The 26,300-nt window shown below is 41.1% G+C and overlaps 1 protein-coding gene across 1 annotated transcript in view; it reads left to right on the top strand.

The window, feature by feature from the left end:
• The window catches only part of LONP2 (lon peptidase 2, peroxisomal), a 154,699-nt gene that overhangs the window by 52,856 nt on the left and 75,543 nt on the right, over positions 1–26,300 (top strand). The window contains exon 7 of the mRNA XM_075537182.1: positions 1,601–1,859. Coding sequence (XP_075393297.1) covers positions 1,601–1,859 — 259 coding nt within the window. The remainder of the gene's footprint in view (positions 1–1,600; positions 1,860–26,300) is intronic.

Here is a 26,300-nt window from a genome sequence, read left to right on the forward strand (position 1 = left end):
GTGTGCCACTAATATTGGATAGTTGCGTATGCCCTGTACTAGAGCCCTTAAGTTTGTGCGCTTGTCTCTTTAGAGTTCTGGGGTTTACATTTATTTGTTTTTGTGCAAGGGTCCTGTTTCATTCTTCTGCATTTGTAGATCCAGTTTTTCCAGAACCTTTGTTGGAGAGGGCTTCTCTTTTCCATTTAAAGTTCTTTTTGGTCCTTTGCCAAAAGTCAGTTGCCTGTAGGTAGAGGCTTTTATTTGTTTTGTTTTTTTAATTCCCTTCCATTGGTCTTTTTATCTATTATTATAACATTACCAGGCTGTTTTGACAACTGTGTTGGTGTAGTAGGTTTTGAGGTCAGGTAGTGCAAGGCCTCCTACTTTGTTATTTTAAGGAGTTAGTTGCTTATCTTGGTTCTCTTCCTATTCCATATGACAGTAGTAGTTAGTTTTTCTTTAAAGAGTAAAATTTGGATTTGGATGAGAATCGCAGTGTATTTATAAATTGCTTTAGGAAGTATCGGTATATTCCCTGTATTAAGTCTTCCTATCCATGTATATGGGATATTCTTCCATTTGTGCAGCTCTCTTTTGGAATTTTGTAATAGCATCCTCTAGTTTTCTTTGTATGAGTCTTTGTTTCTTTGGTTAGATTTATTCCTAAGTATTTCCTCTTTTGTATGAAGAGTGCAAGTGGCATTGTTTTCTTGATGTCTTTTTTAGAGTGTTTTCTATTGGTATACTACAGGAATCTGATTTCTGCTTATTAATCTTGTATCCTGCTACTGGTGTCTTTCGGATCTTTGGGACTGGCAAAGTGAGGAGGAGTCTGGCTGTGTGGGTTACATCTGGGTTTGGAACAGTTCTGCTGTTGCCAGGGGAGGTATATATGTACACTATACTCGTACACAAAGCCTAGCGTGATATATTGTGAATGCAAGATTATCAAGGACTTTTTAAAAATAATGTCCCCAGGCTATGTAAAATAAACATATATTACTTATGTAATAGGAAAAAACCCACAACCCTATTTTCAAAAAATTATTCCAGCATAAATGGATTATGTAGAAAAGTTTTATTAGAAATCATGTGTCTATAACTTTCATAAAACTCATTGGATCACAAAAAAAAGGAAATCATGCGTCTAGAAAATCATTCCCAATGAATTGATCTGAACATCATAATGATACAAACACAGAGTTTTTAATTGTGTACCAACCAAACCAAACTCATTGCCAATAAGCTAATTCTGACTCAGTTGACCCTGTAGATTAGTGTAGAACTGCCCCTTAGTGTTTCTGAGGCAACAAATGTTTGGTTCCCTAATAACTAACCTTTCTATTGCAGTTGAGCGCTTAATTACTGCACCACTGTGGTTCCTTTTAATTATGTAGGGCATACTATTTCTGGAGCCAATATATCTGAAGCAGAAAAATCTTTTGTTGTTTTTTAAGTGGGGAGGGGGGGAGGGTTCCCTGAAGATTCATTTAGAAAGATCCACTTCAGTCTGTTCAAGTGACATCTTTTTCCTAGAAAATGCCTTGCCCGCCTTAGAAAACGTTCTTTATTTTAAATTTCCATGTGCTCAGATTCTTTGTTTTGGGCTTTTTGACAGATCGTCTAGATATTCGGGCAGCCCGGATTCTTCTGGATAATGACCATTATGCCATGGACAAGTTGAAGAAAAGAGTGCTGGAATATTTGGCTGTCAGACAGTTGAAAAACAACCTGAAAGGTCCAATTCTTTGCTTTGTTGGCCCCCCTGGAGTGGGTAAAACAAGTGTTGGAAGATCGGTGGCTAAGACCCTCGGTCGAGAGTTCCACAGGATTGCCCTTGGAGGAGTATGTGACCAGTCTGACATTCGGGGACACAGGTAGAATGCTTCTCTGCTTTTTCCCTGATTCTGTTCTCTGCTTAACTGTCAAAAGCAAATCCACTGCCATCTAGTAAATCCTGACTCATGGCAACCTTACAGGGTTGTAGAGCTGTTCCTTTGTGTTTCTGAGACTGTAAATTTTTATAGGAGCACAAAGCTTCATCTTTTCCATGTGACACAACTGGTGGGTTTGAACTGCTGACCTTACAGTTAACAGCCCAAGACATAATTGACTAGAGCCCCCTAAAAGAGACACACAAGACTGTCTGTAATATCCTTGAATGGAAATAACAGTTATTAGTTATAGCTGTTACCATAATGATACCAAAGTAACACTGATATTTGTGTAACAGGGAGTAGTTAGTATGCCTCTGCTTTCCTGGAAGCCTATTATAATTATAAGTTATTTATGATGGGATATTATAAGACTTTTTAAAAAATCATTTTATTGGGGGCTCGTACAATTCTTACCACAATCCATATATACATCCATTGTATCAAGAACATATGTACATTTGTTGCCATCATCATTCTCAAAACATTTGCCTTCTACTTGAGCCCTTGATATTTATTAGCTCCTTGTTTTCCCCCTCCCTCCCCACCCCCCTACCTCATGAACCCTTCATAATTTATAAATTATTATTATTTTGTCATATGTTACACTGTCCAACTTCTTTCCCACCCTCTTCTCTGCCTTTACATGTATTTTGGCCCAATAGCTTTTCTTTAAAATGACCCATAATATTAATTTTAAAAATAAGTGTGAAAACTGGGCAGGTATGAGGGAGTAAGAAATCTTTATTAAATGTGTTCTTGAATTTTAAACTTCCTTTTATAAAGACTAAGGAGCCCTGTCGGTGCTGTCAGGCAGGTGTTGGTCTGCGGGCTGCAGGGTTGGTGATGGAAACTCACTAGGAGCTCCTAAAAGAAAGCTAAGATAAATATCAATAGCCTAAGAAGCCTACATAGAATCACTAAAAGTTGGAATCAACTCAGTGGCAGTGATGGATTTATAAAGGCTGTTTGTTGTATGAATATGAATAATAAGAACATTATTATAATTATTAAAGCTTATCATTACACAGGAAACCTGGTGGCATAGTGCTTATGCATTGGGCTGCTAACTGCAAGGTCAGCATTTCTAAACCACCTGCTGCTCCAGGGAAAAGATGACATTTTCTACTTTCTGTTCAAGAGGTAGCAGTCTCAAAACCCACAGGAGTTTCTTGCCTAGGGGGTCACTATGGGCTGGAATTAACTTGATGGCAATGAGTTGGTTTTTATGTGGTTTTTTTTTTTAATCCATACACAAAGAGTTCCTGGATAGTGCAAATGATTAAAATGTTTGACTATTAACCCAGAGGTTGGTGGTATGAACCCACCCTGAGGTTGTCAGAAGGCAAGCTTGATGATCTACTTTAGTTTGTTAGATGCCGTAAAGTTGTTTCTTACTTAGAGTAACTAACTCTCTCTACAACCAAGCAGAACCTGTAACCCAGCCCTGCACCATCCTCGCAATTATTCAGATGTCTGAGCCAGTTATGGAGCCATTGTGTCAACCTATCTTGATGAGAGTCAGCCTCTTGCTCCGCGCACACTGAACACTGTCTTTTTCTGCACACATTGAGTAATTCAATATCGACCAGGAGTCCATAGCTTCTGGGTTTGCTTTTCCTTGCACTTTTGACATACTTTTTATCAAAATACATTAAATAGGTATTTTGTAACAAAAGGAAAAGTAACATAAGGAAATATGCAAAGACCTTCAGTTAAAACCTAAAAAAGAAGATGCTCTGTTTATTGCAAAATGAAAGAACTGAAGACCTAAGGTTCGTTTGACCCATTCATTCTATGTTTGTTTTCTTTTAATCACCTCATAAGCATGTGAAAGTTGGAAATTTAATTAGGAAGCATGAAGAAGAATTGATGCATTTGAATTATGGTATTGAAGAAGAACATTGATGAAAGTATTTTGGACTGCCAGGAGAATGAACGACACTGTCTTGGAAGAAGTACAGCTAGAACACTCTTTAGTAGTAAGGGTGGCGAGATGCTGGTTCAGGAACTTTGGACACAGCAGCAGCGCTCCGTCCTTAGGAAAGGACATGTTTGGTAGCGTAGGGTAACATAAAAAGAGGAGGGCCCTCCAAAGCCCGAATTGACCCAGTGGCAGGAACAATGGCCTCCCATATAATGAGTGTTGTGAGGATGACACAGGACTGGGCAGTGTTTCATTCTGCTGCATGTGTAGTCACTATGAGTCAGAATCGACTAGATGGCACCTAACAACAACAGTTTTTTGTTGTTAGGTGCCATCGAATTGTCTCCTATATACATAGATTAATAGGGACTCTATGTACAACAAGATGAAACACTTCCTGATTCTGAGTCAACTTCATAGTTTATGTTTGAGCCTTGTTGCAGCCCTGTATCAATCCATCTTGTCAAGGGAATTTCTCTTTTTCTCAGCCCTCTACTTTCTAAGCATAATGTCATTCTCCAGGGACTGGTATCTCCTGGCACCATATCCAAAGAATGTGAGATGAAGTCTCACCATGCTCGTCTCTAAGGAGCACTCTGACTGTACTTCTTCCAAGACAGATTTGTTTGTTCTTTTGGCAGCCCATGGTACCTTCAATATTACTCACTAGCAACACAATTCTAATGCATCAATTCTTATTTGGTCAGTGTCCAACTTTCACGTGCATATGATTAATTCCTAATTAATCTACCATTGTCAGAATCAGATTTGTTTCTTCTCTCTGGGTGCTCAGATTGGAAGATGCCTTGGGAAAACATGAAATTAATTCATGGTTTCCAAGGTAAGAATTTCCAGCATTCTGTGATGCTCACCTTCCCAACGTGATCACTGAAGACAAAGTGGATACATACCATATATACTCGAATATAAGCCAACCCGAGTATAAGCCGAGGTACCTACTTATTACGTGGCAAACCAAAAAAACTGACTCGAGGATAAGCCTAGGGTGGAAAATGCAGAAGCAATTAGTGAGTTTCAATAATCAAAACATGAAAATAAAATTACTAAAAATTGAGTCATCAGTGGGATAATGTATTTAAATATTTTTAAATAAAAGGTAGTAAACCAGCACAGTAAGTGGAAAATAGGTTCAACAAAAACAATAAGGTACTAACAATGGTACCTTAAGAGTACTATTGCCTGAGCTCAATCAGCAACCAAGCTAAAATGTAAAGAGTTAAAATCCTGCCAAACCGGTTTCCTCATCATCATCCATATCCCAATGCAGAGCTTCAGCTGGTGTGAGGTCATCATAGACGCTGTCCTCACTGAGATCACCGTCATCACCATCACTGCTGTCATTTTCATACAAAGCGCAGTCTTCACTGCCATCCATGGCATTACTAATACTACATTTCTGGAAGGCACGTCGCACCATGCCTTCTGGAATGTCTTCCCATGCATCTCGAACCCACTTTGCTATTAACTCTATGTCAGGCTTCATGAGATTTCCTCCTTTTGTTAGTCGGGCTTGACCAGATGACATCCATTCATGCCACATCCTTCGCACATGGTCTTTAAAAGGCTTATTCAAAGATACACATCATAGGGCAGCTCTGATTGATTAGATGTGAGTAAACGAACATTCAAAGCCCTGCAGTCTCATCGGGGCTTTGAATGAACAGCGGAGAAATCACCCGCGAAATAACTGGCACTTGTCCCATTACCTCAGAGGGGCCCCAGCGAGATGTTACACCTTGTTGGCGTACCACTGACCCATGTATAAGCCGAACCCCAGTTTTTCAGCACAGTTTTTGTGCTGAAAAACTCGGCTTATACATGAGTATATACGGTAAGCAAATGTGATGAAGAAAGGTGATGGTGCCTGGCCATCAATAGATATAGCATCTGATGTCTTAAAAGCTTGAAGATAAACAAGCGGCCATCTAGCTGAGAAGCAAAAAAATCCACATGGGAAAAGCACACCAGCCTGTGTGATCATGAGGTTTCGATGGTATCAGGCTTCAAAGACCCAGAACACAAAAAAAATCTATTTTTGTGAATGAGGGGGAACATGGAGTAGAGACCGAAGGCTGATCTGTAGACAATTTGGCATCCCTTATAGAAGGGTCACAAGGGAGAGATGAGCCAGTCCAGGGTGCAGTGTAACACTGATGAAACATATAACTTTCCTCTAGTTCTTTAATGCTGCCTCCCCCCCCCCCTCCACTATCATGACCCCTATTCTACCTTACAAATCTGGCTAGACCAGAGCATGTACACTGGTACAGATAGGAGCTTGCAACACAGGGAATCAAGGAAAAATAAAACCCCTCAGGACAAATAATGAGAGTAGCAATACCAAGATGGGAAAGGGGGAACAAATCTACATATCATTCCCTCCCAGGTAGATGGACAGCAGAAAAGTGGGTAAAAGGAGGTTGGTGTAATACATGGGGAAAATTTTATAAATTTATCAAGGGTTCATGAGGGAGGGAGGAAGGGAGGGAGGGAAATGAGCTGATACCAAGGGCTCAAGTAGAAAGAAAATGTTTTGAAATTAATGATGGCAACATATATATGTACAAATGTGCTTGACAACAATAGATGTATGTATGGACTGTGACAAGGTGTAAGAGCCCTCAATAAAATGACTTTTTTTTAAAGGTAAGGATTTCATAGTAGTTTTGAGTAAATAACTGTGTCAAAGATTAAAATGTAGAACATTAAAAAATGTAGAAGTCATAGACTACTTATAAAAGAATATTATGCAAAACAGAAAGAATAAGATGTCTTATTTTTCACCTGCCTTATTCACAAGGATCTTTTGTTTTAGGGACTTGTCATAGCATGGACAAGTCATAGCATGGATGAGAAACTTAAGAATTTTCCAGGAAAAATTATTATTTTTAATCTTTTTCCTTACATATACAATCCTTATAAATGAGAATGGTTCTGAGGATTTAGTGAGTAAGCAGTGAGCTCATTCATTCTGACAGTGTGAAAGGAGATTCTGGTGCTTCCGCTTTCTATTCTCACTTGTTCCACTAGAGGATGCGGTTTGCTTTTGTAAAGAAATCGGCAGCATCACTCGTGCCTGTAATCTTCACAGTAGCTTACTGACAGGCCTTTGCTCCCATGTAGCTTCTGGTGGGTTTATACTAAAGTCCAGCAGTTGAGCACATAACCATTGTGCCACAAAGTCTCTCTGTTTATGCAGTCAGGCTTAGATAATTCTTATTCAATGCTTCACACACAGTGTTCCATAAAATCAGCTTAGATTATTGTTATGTTAATTCTCAGGAAAGGTACCCAAAGAACAGACTCACTGCCTTCAAATAATGACATTATCGAAGAGTGTGGAAATTCCTCTTGGGTTTGTGAGAGTTCTTTATGAGAGTAGTAAGCCTCATCTTTCTCCCACAGGACAAGAATAGATTTATAAATTTCAACAGGACTTTAAAAAATATTTTTAACAGTTTCATTGACATATAATATACATACAATTCAATATTTAAGTCTGTTAAAGAGTTGTTACCATCACCACAATTTTAGAACATTTTGTTCGTTCTTGCACTCTTTATTATGAGCTGCTCATTTACCCACAAGCCCCCCTCCCTTCCCTAACTGTAAGAAACTTAATCTAGTATACTTTCTTTATCCTGGATTTCATATCAAAAACTCAATACCTAACCACAACAACAACAACAACAAAAAAGCACTGACAAACATCAATCCAAAAGAGCAGAAAAACTAGAACAAATTAAAAATATGTCAAAAGAGAAAACAAATGGTAAGATGTTAAATTTTAATCAATGTGGGGATTCTGTGAGTGGATTTGGGTCTTTCATCGTTATCCACAGCCTTCTGGAAACCAGTGATCAGAAGTTAAGCTCTACTTCCATTCTTTCTGCTGGTCTTGGAATTAACTCTTTATAATCCTTGGATCACAGAAAAACAGGCTAGTGTGCTTCTTTCATGTGGAGTTAGCTGATATCTCACTTATATTGCTGCTTGTTCTAAGACCCCAGATCTTACTCTTTCTAACAGCCAGGCACCATCATCAGATTTCTTCACTACAGTTTGCTATAGTGCCCATATCTTTAGTGTCCCCTTCAGGAGGGTAAGGATTGAGCCATACACATTGTAAGAACTGTTGGTTCTTGGGTTAGGGCTTATGGTTAAGCACAAGCTCAAAATCCATTCATAAATCTAATTTATTTATATAGTCCGGTTTTACTTTAGTAGCAGCATTATCAGCTTTTTGAGAGTTAGTAACAACCATGGGCTTTTGGTACTTATAATAATTACAGCATAAAACTAGCCAGTGGTATAGGATTTAAAATACTTTGGAGACACAGAAAATATACATATACAGGAAAGCTTTTTAGACCAACATACACGGGATGTTCATGCATAACTATTTAACTATTTAAGTGACTGAAACCTGTGTAACAATGAGGGATAACTCAGAGCACCATTGGGGACAACACTAGAGACATCTGGCAGGAATCGTGCCCACCATGAGCTTACTACACGGAAGCCAGCCCCTGGGGGCATGCAGCAGAGCAGCCGGGGGAGCAAAGCAATGAAGTCCCCAGGGATAGAGGTGATGGCACCCCATCAGACTCGACTGGAAAGCACCCATGAAGGACAACAAACCGACCCAGAACTATTTATACCTTTTTTGTGTGTGTGGTGTTGTTGTTGTTACTATTGTTTTATTTCTGTTGCTTTGTTGTACTCAGTCTTGTGTTTACCTGGAAGAGATAGGCGGAATAAACAAGTCAGAAGAGAAAACAACAGGATGACAGTTCTGGGAGGACATGGGAATAGGAGAAGCGGGGGAAAGGAAGTGCATGTTAAAAAGCCCAGGGACAAGAGAACAACAAGTGATCCAAAATCAGTGGCAAGGAGGGTGTGGGAGGTCTGGCAGGGCTGGATCAAGTGCAATGTAACCAAGAGGAATTCCTAAAACCCAAATGAAGGCAGAATATGATAGTGAGACAAGAGGAAAGTACAAAGAAATATAGGAAAGAACTAGGAGGAAAAGGGTAGTCATAGAGATTTAAATACAGGCATATAAAGATGTAAATGTGTTTATATACAATGAGGGGGAAATAGATCTGTGTACATATATTTATAGGTTGAGTATTAAGAAAACAGATGGGCAGTGGGTCCCTGCACATGTACTCCTCAACTCAAGAACAATTTGTTTTAACAATTCGGCAGTCTGAGATGCTCACCTTCCTGGCATGATCGCTGAAGACAGTGGGTCCACAAATGTGGTGAAGAAAACTGATGGTGCCCAGCTACAAAAAGATATAGCACCTGAAGTCGCTGAAGACAGTTGGGTGCACAAGCAAATGTGGTGAAGAAAGCTGATGGTGCCTGACTACCAAAAGATACAGCACCTGAAGTCTTAAAAACCTGAAGATAAACAAGCAGCCATCTAGCTCAGAGACAACAAAACCCACATGGAGGAAGCACACCAGCCTGTCCCGACTTAATTGCTGAGGACAAAGTGGGTGCATAAGCAAAGGTGGTGAAGAAAGCTGATGGTGCCTGGCTATCAGATGATATAGAATCCGGGGTCTGAAAGGCTTGAAGATAAACAGGTGGCCATGTAGCTAAGAAACAACAAAGCCCACATGGAAGAAGCCTACTCCGACACGAATGCTGAAGGCAAAACAGGTGCATAGGCAAATGCAGTGAAGAAAGCTGACAGTGCCCGGCTGTCAAAAGATATAGAATCTGGGGTCCTGTAGGCTGGAAGATAAACAAGGGACCTTCTAACTGAAAAATAACAAAGCCCACATGGAAGAAGTACACCAGCCTGTGAGATCACAAGGCATCGAAGGGATCAGGTATCAGGCATCAGAGACAAAAAAAAAAAAAAAAACCAAAAAAACATAGCATTGTGAATGAGGGGGAGTACAGAATGGGGACCCAGGGCCCATCTGTGGGGAATTGGACATCCCCTTGCAGAAGGGCTGCGGGGAGGAGATGAGCCAGTCAGGGTGTAGTGTAACGATGAAATATACAATTTTCCTCTGGTTCTTGAACGTTTCCTCTCCCCCAACTATCATGATCCCAATTCTACCTTACATATCTGGCTGAACTGGAGGATGTACACTGGCAGATAGGAACTGGAAATACAGGTAATCCAGGATACCCCTAGGGACCAGTGGTGAGGGTGGCGATATCGGGTGGGTGGAGGGTAGGTGAGAGAAAGGGGGAACAAATTACAATGTACAAGGTCTATATATAACCTCCTCCCTGGGGGACAGACAGTGGAGAAGTGGGTGCAGGAGATGGATGGTGTAAGATATGACAATATAATAATTTATAAATTATCAAGGGTTCTGGGGGGAGCAGGGAGGGAGGAAAAAATGAGCTGATGCCAAGGGCTGAAGTAGAAAACAGGTATTTTGAGAATGATGATGGCAACATAGGTACAAATGTGCTTGACACAATTGGTGTATGGATGGATTGTGATGAGTTGTATGAGCCCCTAATAAAATGATTTAAAATTTTTTTCACGTGGCAGAAAAAAACAATGAGGGATAAGCATAGTGCAAAAAAATTCAGTCACACTCATTAAGGCAAAACTATGTCTGCAAGACTTAAGATATATCACACAAATCAGAGTGTGAAAATTGCAAATATATACTTACATTGCCAATTGCTGGGCAATAGAGTTATTTTTTTAATCTTTAACTTGTTTCTTTGGGAAAAAGGGAAATGCTTACATTATTTTAGAATTTGAGCTATGTAGGTAGTTTTGCTTTTATATGTCTTAAAAAGTAGATGGGTAGTCCCAATAAACTCATATTGCCTGTAACAATTACAAGGACGATGTGAATTCATATATATTTTTAGTTACCGTATTTACTTCAATTTTAAAAGAAACTTCCGGTGGCTTAGGGGATTATGTGCTGATAACCACAAGTTCAAAACTGTGCAGAACTAAGACATGTAATTAAAAGAAAATATGAAAGTGGCAAATAAGTTTTCGTTCAGTTGCTTACTATTGGGCAACTCAAAAGCATGAAATTTGAACCCAAGTCAGAAGACTTACAAACTATGACCTTCAGGGAAAGTCCAATTCACTTCATGACTCCAATTTTCTGACTCAGATTCTTCAGATATTGTCTATAAAGTATGCTGTACACCGTAAAATTCAAAATCTAAAATCAGGTGGCGTATCGTATAGGGCCTGGGTCACCAACGGCAGAAAAGAGACTCGGTAAAAAATGCATAATCAGCCGTGTAGTACAAGGTGCCTGTCTTTTCCTTACAGCAATTTTCTGATACCATATTTGTCTTTTTGTTCATTGATGGCAATATAAAAAATTCCATGTGTTTTCCATGTCTCAAAGAGATTCATTATTTTTTAGTGAAGCGTACTATTCCATTTTTTATGTATACCAAAGTTTCTTCTATGGGTTGATGGATTTGGGGCTCTTTGCAACTTCTGCAGCAGGACTTTCTATGAGCTTCAAACTGATTTTGAAAAAATTGTATTCTACATCTTTGAACTATTCTCAGTACTAATTATTTGGCAAAAATGGGAAAAATATTATACTTTGTGTAGTGTTATAGTTCAGAGCGCTGGTGGCGTGGTGGTTACATTTTGGGCTGTGGTCTGCCAGGTCAGCAGTTCAAAACCACCAGAATCTCCACAGGTAAAAGACTGGACTTTATACTCCCATAAACAGTCTCGGAAACCCACAGGGGTCACTCTGAGTCAGCATTGAGTTGATGGCAGCATCAGAAAATATTACAGTTTGTTCACATAGTTTCTTATGAATGTTTTGCACTTAAAACAGGTCCCTGTTTTAAATGTTTATTGATATAAATTAGTTCAGTTTTTCTAGTGAGCATATTTTAGTATATGTATTTCTTTGTATGTATATGTGTTTCTTTTTAAAAGAAAATTAAATATTTAAAATGTTTTTATGAAAAGAAAGCCTATTTGATAAAAAGATTTTTGGAGCGATTCCCTGGATTTGTAGTGAATCACTTGATTAAGCCTGATTGTAAAGACACGTTATCAGTGTGCTCTCTAGCCACCACTGTACCACGTCTCAAACACGGCAACCTGCCTTTGTTCTGTTGGGAACTTTCCCCCCGTTTGCTCCCTAAATTATCAAAGCTTACCCTCATTTGAAAGCCTGTTTGGGAAGGGATAGAGAATGAAGTGTGGTTGGGAATAGAGTACGTGCTCACTTTAGAGTTAGGAGCTGAAAGGGAGTAGGAGGAAACCCCAGAACCAAATTCACGGCTCCTCAGGCAATTCCTGCTCACAGCGACCCCAAAGGACAACATAGGGTTGTCCCTGTGTTTCCAAGACGTTAACTGTCTATGGAGTGGATAGTCACATCTTTCTGCTCAGTACAGGAGGAGGGAGTGGAGGACAGTAAGGGGTGGAAAATGTGGGAGCGTGTAGCTCCATGTGCCAGTGAGGGCATTTTGGAAACACCAGGTCTTGGCATTTGAATATCGGTCACCAGCTCCCATCCAGATTTTATTCAAAGTTTTGGTTTTGTTTTTCCATCAGCCTTGCTGAGACACCACTGTTTTTCAGCCTTAAAATAACCTTGTCCACTCATTTTCCCCTATTTTCCTATATGTGAAATTTCAGTTTAAGCTAAAAATACCTTTTTTTGGTGAAGGGGGTTGCTAATAAGTTCAGAATTAATTTTTAAAAATTTTATTGGGGGCGCTTACAGCTTATCACAATCCATACATACATCCATTGTGTCAAGCACATTTGTACATATGTTGCCATCGTCCTCAAAACATTTTCTTTCTAATTGAGCCCTTGATATCAGCTCATTTCCCCCCTCCTCCACCTTCCCACCCTCCTGAACACTTGATAATTTGTTTTTCATGTCTTGCACCGACTGCTGTTTCCCTTCACCTGCACTTTTCTGTTGTCTGTCCCTCTGGGAGGGGGTTATATGTAGATCTTTATGATTGGTCCTTCCTATATCCCACTACCCTCCTCTCCCCCTCCTGGTATCACTACTCGTATTATTGGTCCTGAGGGGTTTATCTCCTGGATTCCATGTGTTGCAACCTCTTGTCTGTACCAGCGTACATGCTCTGTTCTAGCCAGATTTGTGAGGTAGAATTTGAGTCATGAAAGAGAGGGGAGGAAGCATTAAAGTAGAGGAAAGTTATATGTTTCATCTGTGCTATACTGCGCCCTGACTGGCTCTTCTCTTCCTTGTGACCCTTCTGGAAGGGGATGTCCAACCCTTCCAGAAGGGGATGTTTAATTGTCTACAGATGGGCTTTGAGTCTCTACTCCATGTTTCCCATCAAGCACATGGATAGATTTTTTGTTCTGGGTCTTTGATGCCTGATACTAGATCCCATCGACACCTCATGATCACACAGGCTGGTATGCTTCTTCCATGTAGGCTTTGTTACTTCTCAGCTAGATGACTGCTTGTTTATCTTCAAGCCTTAAGACCCAAGATGCTATATCTTTTGATAGCCAGGCACCATCACCTTACTTCACCACATTTGCTTATGCATCCATTTTGTTTTCAGTGATCATATCAGCAAAGTGAGCATCACAGAATGCTAGGTTATTAGAACAAAGTGTTTTGCATTGAGGGAGTCCTTGTGTAAAGGCCCAATTTCCATCTGCTATCTTAAATCTTACCATATAAATATATGTATATAGATCTGTTTCCCTATCATTGTACATAAATATTTTTACATATGTACATGTCTCTATAACTGTCCTTTGCTTCCTAGTACTTTCCTCTATTTCCATTTACTTTCCTCTTGTCCCACTATCATATTCAGCCTTCATTCAGGTTTCAGTAATTCCTCTCAGCTACATTGCCTTTGATTAAGCCCTACCAGACATCCTGTGTCCTCCTCACCATCAGTTTACATCACTTGTCCCTGAATTTTATGACATCCTCTTCCTTTCCCCTGCCTCCCCCTCACCAGTCCCCCCTCCCCCCAAGAAACATCTGTTTTCCTCTCTGGATTGTTTATCCCATCTATCTTATCTAGATAGACATTCAGAGACAATAATAAGCACAAAAACAAAACAAGGACAAAAAAAGAAGCCTATAAATAGTTCCAGGTCTGTTTGCTGACCTTTAGGCATGTTTTGCAGTAGAGTCTGATGAGGTGCCACACCCTGTCCCTGAAGTCTATGTTTGGTGTTCCTAGGTCAGAATTAATTTTTATAGCAACCAAAGACTTTATTTTTTTTTTAAAGATTCAAATGATAATGTGGGTGGGAAATATTTACATTTAAATCTTGAACTGGGAAAATCATAGTAATTTGCCTAAATACTACCCATTTTTTGTTGTTATATATTGAGCGGTTTAAAGAAAGAATAGTAATGTTAATATTCTGTATTCACTAATGGAGCTTTTCATTCTTCCAGCATTTCTCATTTGGACTAGGAATATCCTGTTCCCAAAAGTCACCGAGTACCGGTTCCCATCTATCAGTTTTTATAGCATTTTATATTTAAAGGTAATATTTAAATAATGTAAATGAGTTCACAGGAAGTATATATAACCAATGTTTCAGGAGGAAATTTATGAAATCACTTTTTTGTTGTTGGTGGGTGCCAACAAGTCAGCTCCCCCTCATGGAAACTCTGTGTACAACAGAATCTCAGTGGCCAATGCTGCACCAACTTTACACTCATTGTTTGAGCCTGTTGTTGCAACTAATGTAACATGCCATCTCCTTGAAGACCTTCCTCTTTTTCACTGACTAAGCATATCGTCCTTTCCCAGGGACTTGGCCTTCCCGATAATACATCCAAATTATGCAAAACAAAGTCTCCTCTCCCTCACATGTGAGGAGCATTTTAGTTATACTTCCTCCTGGATAAATTTATATATTCTTACAGTTTATGGTACTTTCAGTCCTGTTAACCAACATTGTAACTCAGGTGCATCAATTCTTGTGTGGTCTTCCATATTTATTTTCCAACGTTTGCATGCATATGAGACCGTTGAAAATACCTTGGCTTGTCGTAGGTCTTCCAAATGACACCTTTCCCTTCAACACTTGTAAAGATTTACAGATTGGTCCAGCATAATACCTGATTTGATTTCTTGACAGCTGCTTCCATGAGCATTGATTGAGTTCCAACCAAGTGAAATCCTTGACAACTTCAGTCTTGTCTCCTTTTATCACAATGTTGTTTATTGTTCCAGTTGTCAGAATTTGGGTTTTCTTAGATTGGATATAGTCAAATCTTCATCAGTAAATGTTTCAAATTCTCTCTGCTTTCAACAAGCAAACTTGTCTTATCTGTAAATCTTAGTTTGTTAATAAGCCCTCCTCCAATCCTGATACCACATTTTCCTTTGTATGGCCCAGCTTCTCTGAGTATTTGTGCATTATACAGATTGAATATGTATCGTAAAAGAATACATGTTTCCCTATTGTAACCATGCAGAAGATTAGAATCTTGTTCTGTTCCAACAGAGTCCACACGAGCTTAATGAAGTATCCTGGAATTTCCATTATGCCCAATGATATTCCTACTTTGTAATGATCCACACGTTCGAATGCCTTTGCATAGGCATTAAGATACATGTAAACATCTTTTTAGTATTCTCTGCTTTCAGCCAAGATCACCATTGATATCCTGTATCCCAAGTTCTCTTGTGAATCCTACTCAAATTTTTGTTAGGTCTTTGTTGATACAATGCTGTAACCATGTTTACCTTCAACAAAATTTTATTTCATGTGTTATTAATGACATCAATAATTTCTGCGGTTTCTTGGCATCACTGTAGAAGGGGCACAAATAAACATCTCATGTTTATTCCAGGTACTTTTTCCCCTGAATTTGTTTGTTTATTAGGGGCTCATACAACACTTATCACAGTCCATACATACATCAGTTGTGTAAAGCATATTTGTACATTCATTGCCCTCATCATTCTCAAAACATTTGCTCTCCACTTAAGCCCCTGGCATCATGTCCTCATTTTTCCCCTCACTCCCCGCTCCCTCATGAACCTTTTATAATTTATAAATTACTATTTTGTCATATCTTGTCCTGTCTGACATCTCCCTTTACCCACTTTTCTGTTGTCAGTCCCCCAGGGGGGAAGTCACATGCAGATCCTTGTAATCGGTTCTCCCTTTCCAACCCACCATCACTCTACCCTCCCAGTATCGCCGCTCACACCACTGGTATTGAAGGGATTATCTGCCCTGGATTCCCTCTGTTTCCAGTGCCTATCTGTACCAGTGTACATCCTCTGGTTAGCCAGACTTGCAAGGTAGAATTGGGATCATGTTAGTGATGGGGAGTTGGGGTGGAAGCATTTAGGAACCAGAAGAAAGTTGTATTTTTCATCGTTGCTACATTACACTCTGTCTGACTGGCTCATCTCCTCCCCAAGACCCATTGGTAAGGGGGTGTCCAGTGGCCTACAAATGGACTTTGGGTCACCACTCTGCACTCCCCACCTCACTCACAATGATATGATTTTTTTGTTCTGATCATGCCTGATACCGGATCCCTTCGACACCTCGTGATCACACAAGCTAGTGTGCTTCTTCCATGTGGGCTTTGTTCCTTCTGAGCTAGATGGCCCCTTGTTTACCTTCAAGCCTTTAAGACCCGAGACGCTATAACTTTTGATAGCCAGGCACCATCAGCTTTCTTCACCATATTTGCTTATTCACCCGCTTTGTCTTCAGCAGTTGTGCTGGGAAGGTGAGCATCATTGAATGCCAATTTAATAGAAGAAAGTATTCTTGTATTAAGGGAGAACTTGAGTGGAAGCCCAATCTCCTTCTGCTACCTTAATACTAAACCTATGAATATATGCACATAGATCTATTTTCCCATCCTCATATATAAATATATTTGCATATGTACATGCCATTATGTAGACCTCTATAAATGTCCTTTGCCTCCCAGCTCTTTCCTCTATTTTCTTTGACTTTCCTCTTGTCCCACTATCATGCTCAGTCTTAATTTGGGTTTCAGTAATTGCTCTTGGTTACATTAACCTTGATCATACCCTACCAGGCCTCCCACACCCTCCTCACCACCGATTTGGATCACTTGTTGTTGCCTTGTCCCTGGGTTTGTCAACACCACTACCTTTCCCCCCACCTTACTTGTTCTCCGGTGCAGTGTGTGTTCTCTGGTCCCTTGTGCTCATCTGCGGGTACCTGCAGCCTCGGGGGGGGGTCCGAGGACTGCTGATGTCACCGCTTTTCTTTTCTCCTGCACACTGGCAGCCTCTGAGTTGTCCATGTCGTACTGGGCAAGAACCTGCACGCTTCTGTGTGCTGGTCCCTGGGTCTGGTATGAGTTGGGGTGCCAGCCCTCCACCCCTAATCATGGATTCAATAAGCACAATTGTACGGTTGAGATATATAAATATTATATTAAAGTCATTGAGAGCAGGAGAGATAGAAGTGAAAGTCAAATAATGCATTCAGGCACAATTCATGCTCACCTCCTGGATGGCCATGATCTTACCAGCCATGTCCACGCACAGCATGGGCTGAGGGGATGTGGGGTGGAGACCCGGCAGGAGGCTTGAGGACTGGCAGGAGGTTGGAGAGCCAGGCCCGAGGCTGGAGGAAGCCTCAACCTTATTGCTGACCAAGGGGGGCATCATTACAAGTAACCACACATCACAGGAAGGGGCGGTACACTAGGCATACACATCATAGGAAGGGGATGAATGATAGGCATAAGCGTGACAGGAAGGGGATGAGCTAGGAGTATGCCCATAGGAATGGGAAGGTCTAGGGGTATACATGTGACAAGATGGGCAGACCCTAGATTCATGATGGCAGCCTAGCCTTAGTCATCCTTGGGCGGGTTTGACCTCTCTGGGGTCTCCTACAAGGAAACAGACAACTACTATCCTTATTGGAAGGGATTGGGCCCTATTTGTTGTGGAATAAAGAGTGGTGTCTGCTTGGTCTAGGTGGCTGATAACCCTTAGGGAGAATAACCCTGACCTATTTCTGATGATCTCCAAGTGTATAGTCATTCGCAAGCAGCTAAGTTTGGCATATTTTGGCGGGAGACAGCTTGGGAGAAATCCTTCTGTATCCCACACCTGGGGCGCACGGCATCCTTGTCAGGTGAATGGCAGGTGCAGCCACTCTTCTTCTCCTGCTCTTCTCCAGGACTATGACCAATGATGTAGCCTTTACAGTCTTACCCGTGCTTGATCCCGGCCCCTTTCTCTGCCCAAGCATTGCTGAATAACAGTACCGGTATATCTCTGGTCTTGGATAAATAAACAGTCCATTTATTTATAGTACTCAGTCTGCTATGTTTGATATTTTATTTTCTTATTAACCCCTAGCTGGACCCAGTGTTGACTATGCTTGCAGAGCAACGTGTGTTAGGGCTCATAATCTACACGCTGCGTTGTGTACACACTGTGTTACTGCATGTGTTGCGTTAGCACTTCCCCTGCGTATGTGGTAACGCTGCATGTTCAGTAGCGCAGCACATGCAGGACACGGTACGTACACGACACAGCAGGTATATTATGAACCCTAACACAGGCTGCTCTGCAAGCATGGTCATGTCATCACATTCTGGAATACCATCAGCCTGGTTAGACCTCAAACCGCACAAGCAGCTTGTGCACATCCAGTAGGTCGGCCTATGTAGTAATGCAGTGCATGCCGTTACAGAGCTCACTCACTGTTTTTCTTTGAAATAAATATTCAAAAACATTTAACCTACCGATGGCTCAATTAATGTAATTTTATCGGGATCGATTTTTATTTGAAATGTACCAGTAGCTGCTGCATTTCCCACCCTAGGCTTATACTCGAGTCACTAAGTTTTCCCAGTTTTATTTTTTTGTGTGGTAAAATTAGGTGTCTTGGCTTATATTCTGGTCGGTTTATACTCAAATGTATACGGTATACATATTATTGTTAGTGTTGTTAGGTGCCAACTCATATTGACCCTATGTACAATTGAATGAAACACTGCTTGGTCCTGCATTTAAGACCATTTGTTAGTCCAAAATACATGGCTACTCACTTACACAGATTAAAAACTTAAGTGACTGAACACTGCTTAACAATGGGTTAGACACAAGGCAAAAATATTAACACCCATTCACTTAGGAAAAACTAGTTAGCAAGACTAAGTAAGCCATATCACATGAAAATGTCAAATAATTTCCAATTGTTGGGCAAAAGTTTTTTAAACTTTAACCTGTTTCTTTTGGAAATTACATTGTAATTTTAAAATCTGAACTATGTAGGTAACTTTGCTTTTATATGACCTAAAACTAGTTGAATGGTTGTGACAGACTGATTTATTGCCTGTACCAATAACAAGGAATGCTTACACATTCACTGATTCCGCTTTCTTCCTGCAGTCGGCATCATAGTGTATTTTGTGAGACGGAGGAGGACTTTGTGGATTGGTGTCGGAGATAAGGGTTAATGTTGGACTTGTGGGCTTGGGCAGCAGTGGGTTGGGATGTTTTCTTGATGTGCACTTAACCTTTATATAAAACTCTCCTATAAAAAAAAATTTGGTGGATTTGTTTCTCTAACGTAGCCAGACTAACATCATCATATAGTCCAGTGGTTTTCAACCTTCGCAACCCTGTTATACAGTTCCTCATGTTGTAGTGACCCCCCCAAACCATAAAATTTTCATTGCTACTTCATCAATATTGTTTTGCTGCTGTTATGAATCGGGCGACCCCTGTGAAAGGGTCGTTCAATCCCCAAAGGGGTAGTTACCCTCACGTTGAGAACCGCTGATATAGTCAATCTGAATAATTATTGAAACTTTTCAGACTTTCCTATATAATGCTAGGGTGTTCTCTAGGTGGTTTATCATGAAGAAATATAGGAAAGACTAATATTTTGCCCTTAAAAATTTAATTGTAAGTGAATACTAGTTTCATTTATTTCCTACCTATGAAGTTTCTTAGGAGGATATTTTGCTATGTTGATTTCTTTAAAAAAAAGATTGGGTTTGGTGATGTTGAAAGGGAACAATTGTGTATTGCTATATTTTTCATATTCATATTCCACAGCTTTATTCACAATATATTTGTGAAAACGGTGTGGGGAGCCACATCAGACCTCCTGCGGTTCCCCATCAGGCAGGGGTCATACCTTCCATCCTGTTACAGCACTCTACTTTTCCCACACTTTATTTTTCTGCTGCATTCATGAATTCATTGTAATAAGCACACAGAACTCACAGACAATGCTCATGATTATCGGGCTAATTGAGGAAGCTGACAGGTTACAATTAGGTGAGAAATACTCAGAATACAGTTGTTAGGACAGTTTATTCCATGCCCACAGAAAAGCCTCTCTGGGCCCTCAGCTTCTTGACCTGGCCTCTGCCTGTTACAAACCCTTTGAGGCTGCCAGTAAATGTCCAAAGGGCATGCTACTCTGCTGCAAGCCTCAAAGGCACTTAGCTCCAGCTCAGTGGGTCAGCAAAATGTAGCTCTAGCGCACTCCAAAAGCTAACCTCCTGCCCCAGAGCACTCAGCTCTACTTGCTGTGAGGGTTGGGAAATCCACCCCTCTATCGTACAGTCTGGCTCTTAGTTTTACCCTTGCTTCTCCTCAGCTCCCCCTAGTTTCATAACTCTCCTGGATCAAGGAAGTTCAATGTATAGGAACCTCCAAGGGAAGATCCCTTCTAGTTCTCTCTTGCTGATAGGGAGATAACCCCTCTTCCTCCTGCTTCTTCAGTCTTATACCCAGCAGGATGGCATTTACAATGAACCCTGTTAGTCACTCACAGCTGAATCATCATCCATCCGTATCTTCCACCACCTTTTTACCCAGAACCATCAGGAAAACGAAGGTCCATTTTGGTAGCCGTAATAAAGACTATGGCTAAAAGAGCCATATTAAATAATTCACTGCATGACAATGTTTTGTGCCTTTTAGTCAGTGAATTTCATTCTACCATACCTCTGGCAAAAGACAATCCTGAAGAGCATGTTCAGAAAATTTTAGAGTTCTTTTCTGTTAATAGGTAGAAAAAAGTATTAAATTTTTTATTAAATAATCTGATATCTAATCATAAGTGATAAAATCAAGTTTATTTCCTTTGATTTAAGAAAAACTACTTCCAAAGAGCCCAGATCACTTGCCAGTACATCGTACTCATTAATTTGTTTAGTCTCAAAATGTCTATCAAGAATTGCAAATTCAGTTTTTGGTTAATGTGGGTTTTCTACCCGTTGATTTGAAGTCAAAAAATGGAAATTTCCAACAACCTGTGTTCCCCCAGATGTTCTCGTGGTTGTCTACTGGATAACCTCTAGAACAGTGATAACAGCTATTGCGGTGTATTGGCAGAGATCACCTGTGTTGAGGACCGTAAAGTGCATTATGCTAAAAAGAGCTGTTTGGTAAGAACCACTTCCATTCAGAGGAGTTGAAAGGGTACTCATTTCTGCTTTTATGTTTTATACAGGAAATTAGAAGTGAACTTTAAGTGTCTGTTACTAATTATAATTAAACATCCTTTGAACTATATACTAGGCATTATGCTGTATATTTTTTGGTCTTTTTTATCATTTAAATAGGGACTTGTATAACTCTTATCACTGCTCATACATACATCATTGTGTTTTATACAACTCTTATCACAACGCATACATACATCATTGTATCAGTCACATTTGCACATTTGTTGCTGTAATTATTCTTAAAACATTTGCTTTCTACTTGAGCCCTTGGTATCAACTCCATTTTTCCCCTCCCTCCCCGCTTACCCCTACCTCATGAACCCATGATAACTTATAAATTATTATAATTTTGTCATATCTTACACTGTCGACGTCCCCCTTCACCCACTTTTCTGTTTTCCATCCCCCACGGAAGAGGTTATATGTAGATCCTTTAATTGGGTCCCCCTTTCTACCCTCCCCTCCCTCTACCTTCCCAGTATTGCCATTCTCAGCACTGGTCCTGAGGGGATCATCTGTCCTGGATTCCCTGTGTTTCTAATTCCTATTCTGTACCAGTGTACATCCTCTGGTCTAGCCAGATTTGTAAGAAAACATTTGGGAACTAGAAGAAAGTTGTTTGTTTCATCGTTGCTACACTGCACCTTACTGGCTCATCTGCTCCATGCATCCTTTCTGTAAAGGGATGTCAGTTGCTTACAGATGACTCTTGTGTCCCCAATCTGTACTCCCCTTCATTCACAATGATAAGATTTTTAGTTCTTTGATGCCTGATACCTGATCCCATCGACACCTCATGATCACATAGGCTGGTGTGCTTCTTCTATATGGGTTTTGTGGCTTCTTAGCTAGATGGCCACTTGTTTACCTTCAAGCCTTTAAAACCCCAGGTGCTATATCTTTTGATAGTCAAGCACCATCAGCTTTCTTTGCCACTTTTGCTTATGCTCGCATTTGTCTTCAGCGATCGTATTGGGAAAGTGAGCACACAATGATATGATTTTTTGTTCTGATGATGCCTAATACCTGATCCCTTGACACCTCGTGATCACAGAGGCTGGTAGGCTTCTTCCATGTGGGCTTTGTTCCTTCTGAGCAGATGGCCGCTTGTTAACCTTCAAGTCTTTAAGACCCTAAATGCTATATCTTTTCATAGCTGTGTTCCATCAGATTTCTTCACCACATTTGCTTATGTACGCCCTTCGTCTTTAGCTATCGTGTGGGGAAGGTGAGCATCATGGAATGCCAGTTTAATAGAACAAAGTATTCTTGCATTGAGGGAGTACTTGAGTAGAGGCCCAGTGTCCATCTGCTACCTTAATACTAGACCTATAAATATATCCACATAGATCTATTTCCCTATCTTTATATAAAAATATATTTACACATGTACATGCCTTTATTAAGGCGTCTATAAATGCCCTTTGCTTCCTAGTTCTTTCCTCTATTTCCTTTTACTTTCCTTTGTCCCACTATCATGTTCAGCCTTCATTTGGGTTTCAGTAATTCTTCTCGGTTACATTACCCTTGATCAAGCCTTACCAGGCCTCCTACACCCTCCTCACCACCAATTTTGGATCACTTGTAATCCCCTTGTCCCTGGGTTTTTTAACACCACTTCCTTTCTCCCACCTTACCCTCTCCCATATCCCCCTAGAACCGTCAGTCCCATTGATTTCTCCTTCAGATTGTTTATCCAGCCTATCTTATCTAGATAGGCCTGCGGAAATAATAACGTGCACAAAAACATGACAGAGCAGAAGAAAACAAAAAAATAAGCCTGGAAGTAGTTCAAGGTCTGTTTGTTGGCCTTTAGGAGTATTTTTCGGTCAAATCTGATGGGGTGCCTTGTCTGGTCTCAAAGTCTATTTTTGGTATTCCCTCGGGACTTCCTTGTTCTGCTCCCCTTGCTGTTCTGTCGTATGCCCTTAGTGTTTTATCTTGGTGTGGTGGAGTCAGATCAGGTGCAGTTTCCACACTATGTCTCCAGTATTGTTCCCTGTAGAGCTATGGGTCAGTGAGGGATGTCTTGTCTCATAGTGGCACCGGCGATATGGTCTTCTCTGTGGATTGGCTGCTCTGAGAAGGGATATCGTCCTCAAGGTTTGGTGGGCCTGGATGTGCTCCGCTCTCTTCCTCCCCTTCATTTGCTCCCATGTGCTCTGATGAGACATGTCCCTCTCCCTGAGCTACAGCTTCAGTGCTGTCCTCTGAAGTGAATTCTTCTGGGGGAGGGGCAATATGCTGTGTGTTTTCTCATAATCCTGGAGATTATCCTATCACTTTCCTCATTTAACAATTGAGGAACTTGACTGAGGCACCCATTGCTATCAAGTCAATTCTTTCATAAAATGACCCCATACAGTGTTTCCGAGGCTTTGTAAATCTTTCTGGAGCAACCAGCCTCATTTTCCTCCTGCTGAGTGGCTGGTGGGTTTGAACTACTGACTTCCCGCTTAGCTTACTGACTGACAAAATTAGTTCCAACCTAACAGTTCAGATAGAAAGATGCTTTGGGACCAGCATGGTTGACCTTAGGTGATAGGAGAAAAAAACTTTTCTTTGGGGAACAATCTTAGCCTCTCCACTATCTACTTTGTAATTGTAAGGAAGTCGAGAGGCGCCAGAGACCAAATCAGTCGAACTAGAGCAAACAGGCTTTATTGGGGAGAAAACCCCAGCCTGGGCGAAGTCCCACGGTCCATAGTATCTGGGCCGGAGGAGCCGCACTGCAGGCTACAGGGGTGGTGCTTATATATGGACAGGTATGTCCGGGTTTCTGGAATGTAAGGTGTGTTCCTGGTTCCGGGTGTATTCATGCTGGGTGCAGAGCGGTGGGCGAGAACAAAGCAGGCACTGAGCCAAACGGGCCCTGCCGGTGCTGGGTGCAGAGCGGTGGGCCGAAAACAAAGCAGGCACTGAACCAAACGGGCCGTGAGTAAAAGAAAGAAAAACACTGGCAAAGCTGCTGACAGGTTACATAGCCAGTTCTGGTCAGCTCTGCAGGTGTGTGTGGGAGTTTCAAGGCCACTCTAGTCGTTTCAGCCGGCTCTGGTCAGCTCCGCACAGGTGGGGGAGATTCAGGGTCACTTGCTGCTAGAAGCCGCCCTGGCATTGATCCGGCCATACAGTAATAAGACCTACTCTGTCACCTCTGTATTTAGAGGAACTTATGGTGTTTGGGAGAAGTCATGTACTTGTTACCCGTGAATAAAAAGTGAGCATCGGATAAATTTCAGAATCAGTAAATACTGCAGGCATTGCATTACTGGAAAAATCCCTCTGTAAGGGGTAGCGTTGCAGTGATTTACTTGATGTGGCGCTTCTAGGCATAGCCTTTTTAACTCTCGCCAGTCACTTAGGTGACACACTCTGTGCTGGGTGTAGTTTCCTTTTCCCTGTTGGGTCTGGGTAAGAGAAGGGACGGGGATGTGCTGATAGAATTGTATGTTACAGTTGTGAGGGATTGTTAAAACTCCCGGCCATCTAGTCAATGCTGACTCATATCGACCCCACTGTGGGTTTCTGAGACTCACTGAATGAGAGTAGAAAGCCCCGTCTTTCTCTCGAGGAGCTGCTGGTTTTGACCTGCCAACCATGCTGATCGCAGCCCAACGCGTAACCAGTGTACCCGCAGTGCTCCAAGTGATTTTCAGCAGGGCAAATTTGATTCTGAAAACCTGGAGCTCTGATGTGGCGATTCATCAGTTCTGCCATTCTGATGGGCTCAAACAGCACCCGTTGTGAGGGTGGCGCGAGACCCCGTGGTGTATGCTGTTGTACGTACAGTGATAGGGCAGAACTGACTAGATGGCGCCTAAAGCATAAACGACGAGTGTAAAATGAGCATCTCAGAAGTAGTTAGGGAAGAGTTCACTGGAATGAAGCTCGTCATTTTTTCCATTCTGAGACCTTGTTGCATTGAGCTTTCTCAGTGTAGGGGCTGAAAGCACAACCTGAGACAGAGCTTCCAGGCTCACAGAACAGGTAAAGCCGAGTTCCTTTTTGCAAGAGGCTGCTTTCGGAGTGCTATGCCTGTGGGCACTTAATAGGAGGAGCTCGGTGTACTACCCATTGAGCTAAAACCTTTGCCTGTGGGCTAAGGCTTATGGCAGAGTGGGTCATATAACTGAGAGGCCACAGAGACACCGGTGTGTGAACATGGCTTAGAAGAGACTGTCTTGATTGTTAGAACTGTACGGTGAGCATGTCTGAATCCTGAATTATAACTTGTTAACTTCCCTAATGAAACCCATAATCATGAGTATGGTCTGTGAGTTCTGAGTAATCATAACAATGTACTGTTGGATCCAGCTGAGAAGGAGAATGCACTGTGGGAGGTTTAACTGGTATCAGAATTGATAAAGAAGGTTAGAAGGTGGAGGCATGTCTGGCCTCCACCGTATAGTGAAGTTGCCTTCGGCTGATGTTAGGTTTGATTCTCTTTCCCTGTCTGGAACTGTTAGGACCTGTTTTTGAAGTCCCATCAGTAACCATAAGGAAAGAAAAAAATAGTAACGTAGCAAGAAATGACCCACAGAGGTTTTGTAATGTGTGTCTTTTCTAGAGAAATAGTATCAAAGAATTTACTTTTGTGTCTTGTCTCATATTTCAATTAAACATCATTCATGTACTAATTCCTTATTGTAACAGGTTAGTGTCTTCTATATTTGGTTTCAGGACTTGCTCATTTCCAGTGGATGAAATACGTGACATTTTCAAGGCTTTCTTGCCTTTTCAAAGGTCACTCTGTTTATTCTGCCCTGTTTTGTGCCAGTCATCTGGCAGGGCAAGGGAGGCCTGCTCAGTGAAGCAGCTTTGTGTGGATTATGAGCTAAGTGTTGTTCCACTTAACACTGAGCAACCAGGCCTTTTTGCTTTTTTCAGAAACCGCATTTGTCTTGCACATGATTTAGGCATTAAGGTTGTAATTGAAGTTAGTAAATTGCTGCTTAAAATAAAGTATTGCTTTAGAAGGCACTTTGTTTTCTT

Source organism: Tenrec ecaudatus, chromosome 18 (genome assembly GCF_050624435.1).
Source record: "Tenrec ecaudatus isolate mTenEca1 chromosome 18, mTenEca1.hap1, whole genome shotgun sequence".
In the NCBI taxonomy this organism is placed as follows: Eukaryota; Metazoa; Chordata; class Mammalia; order Afrosoricida; family Tenrecidae; genus Tenrec; species Tenrec ecaudatus.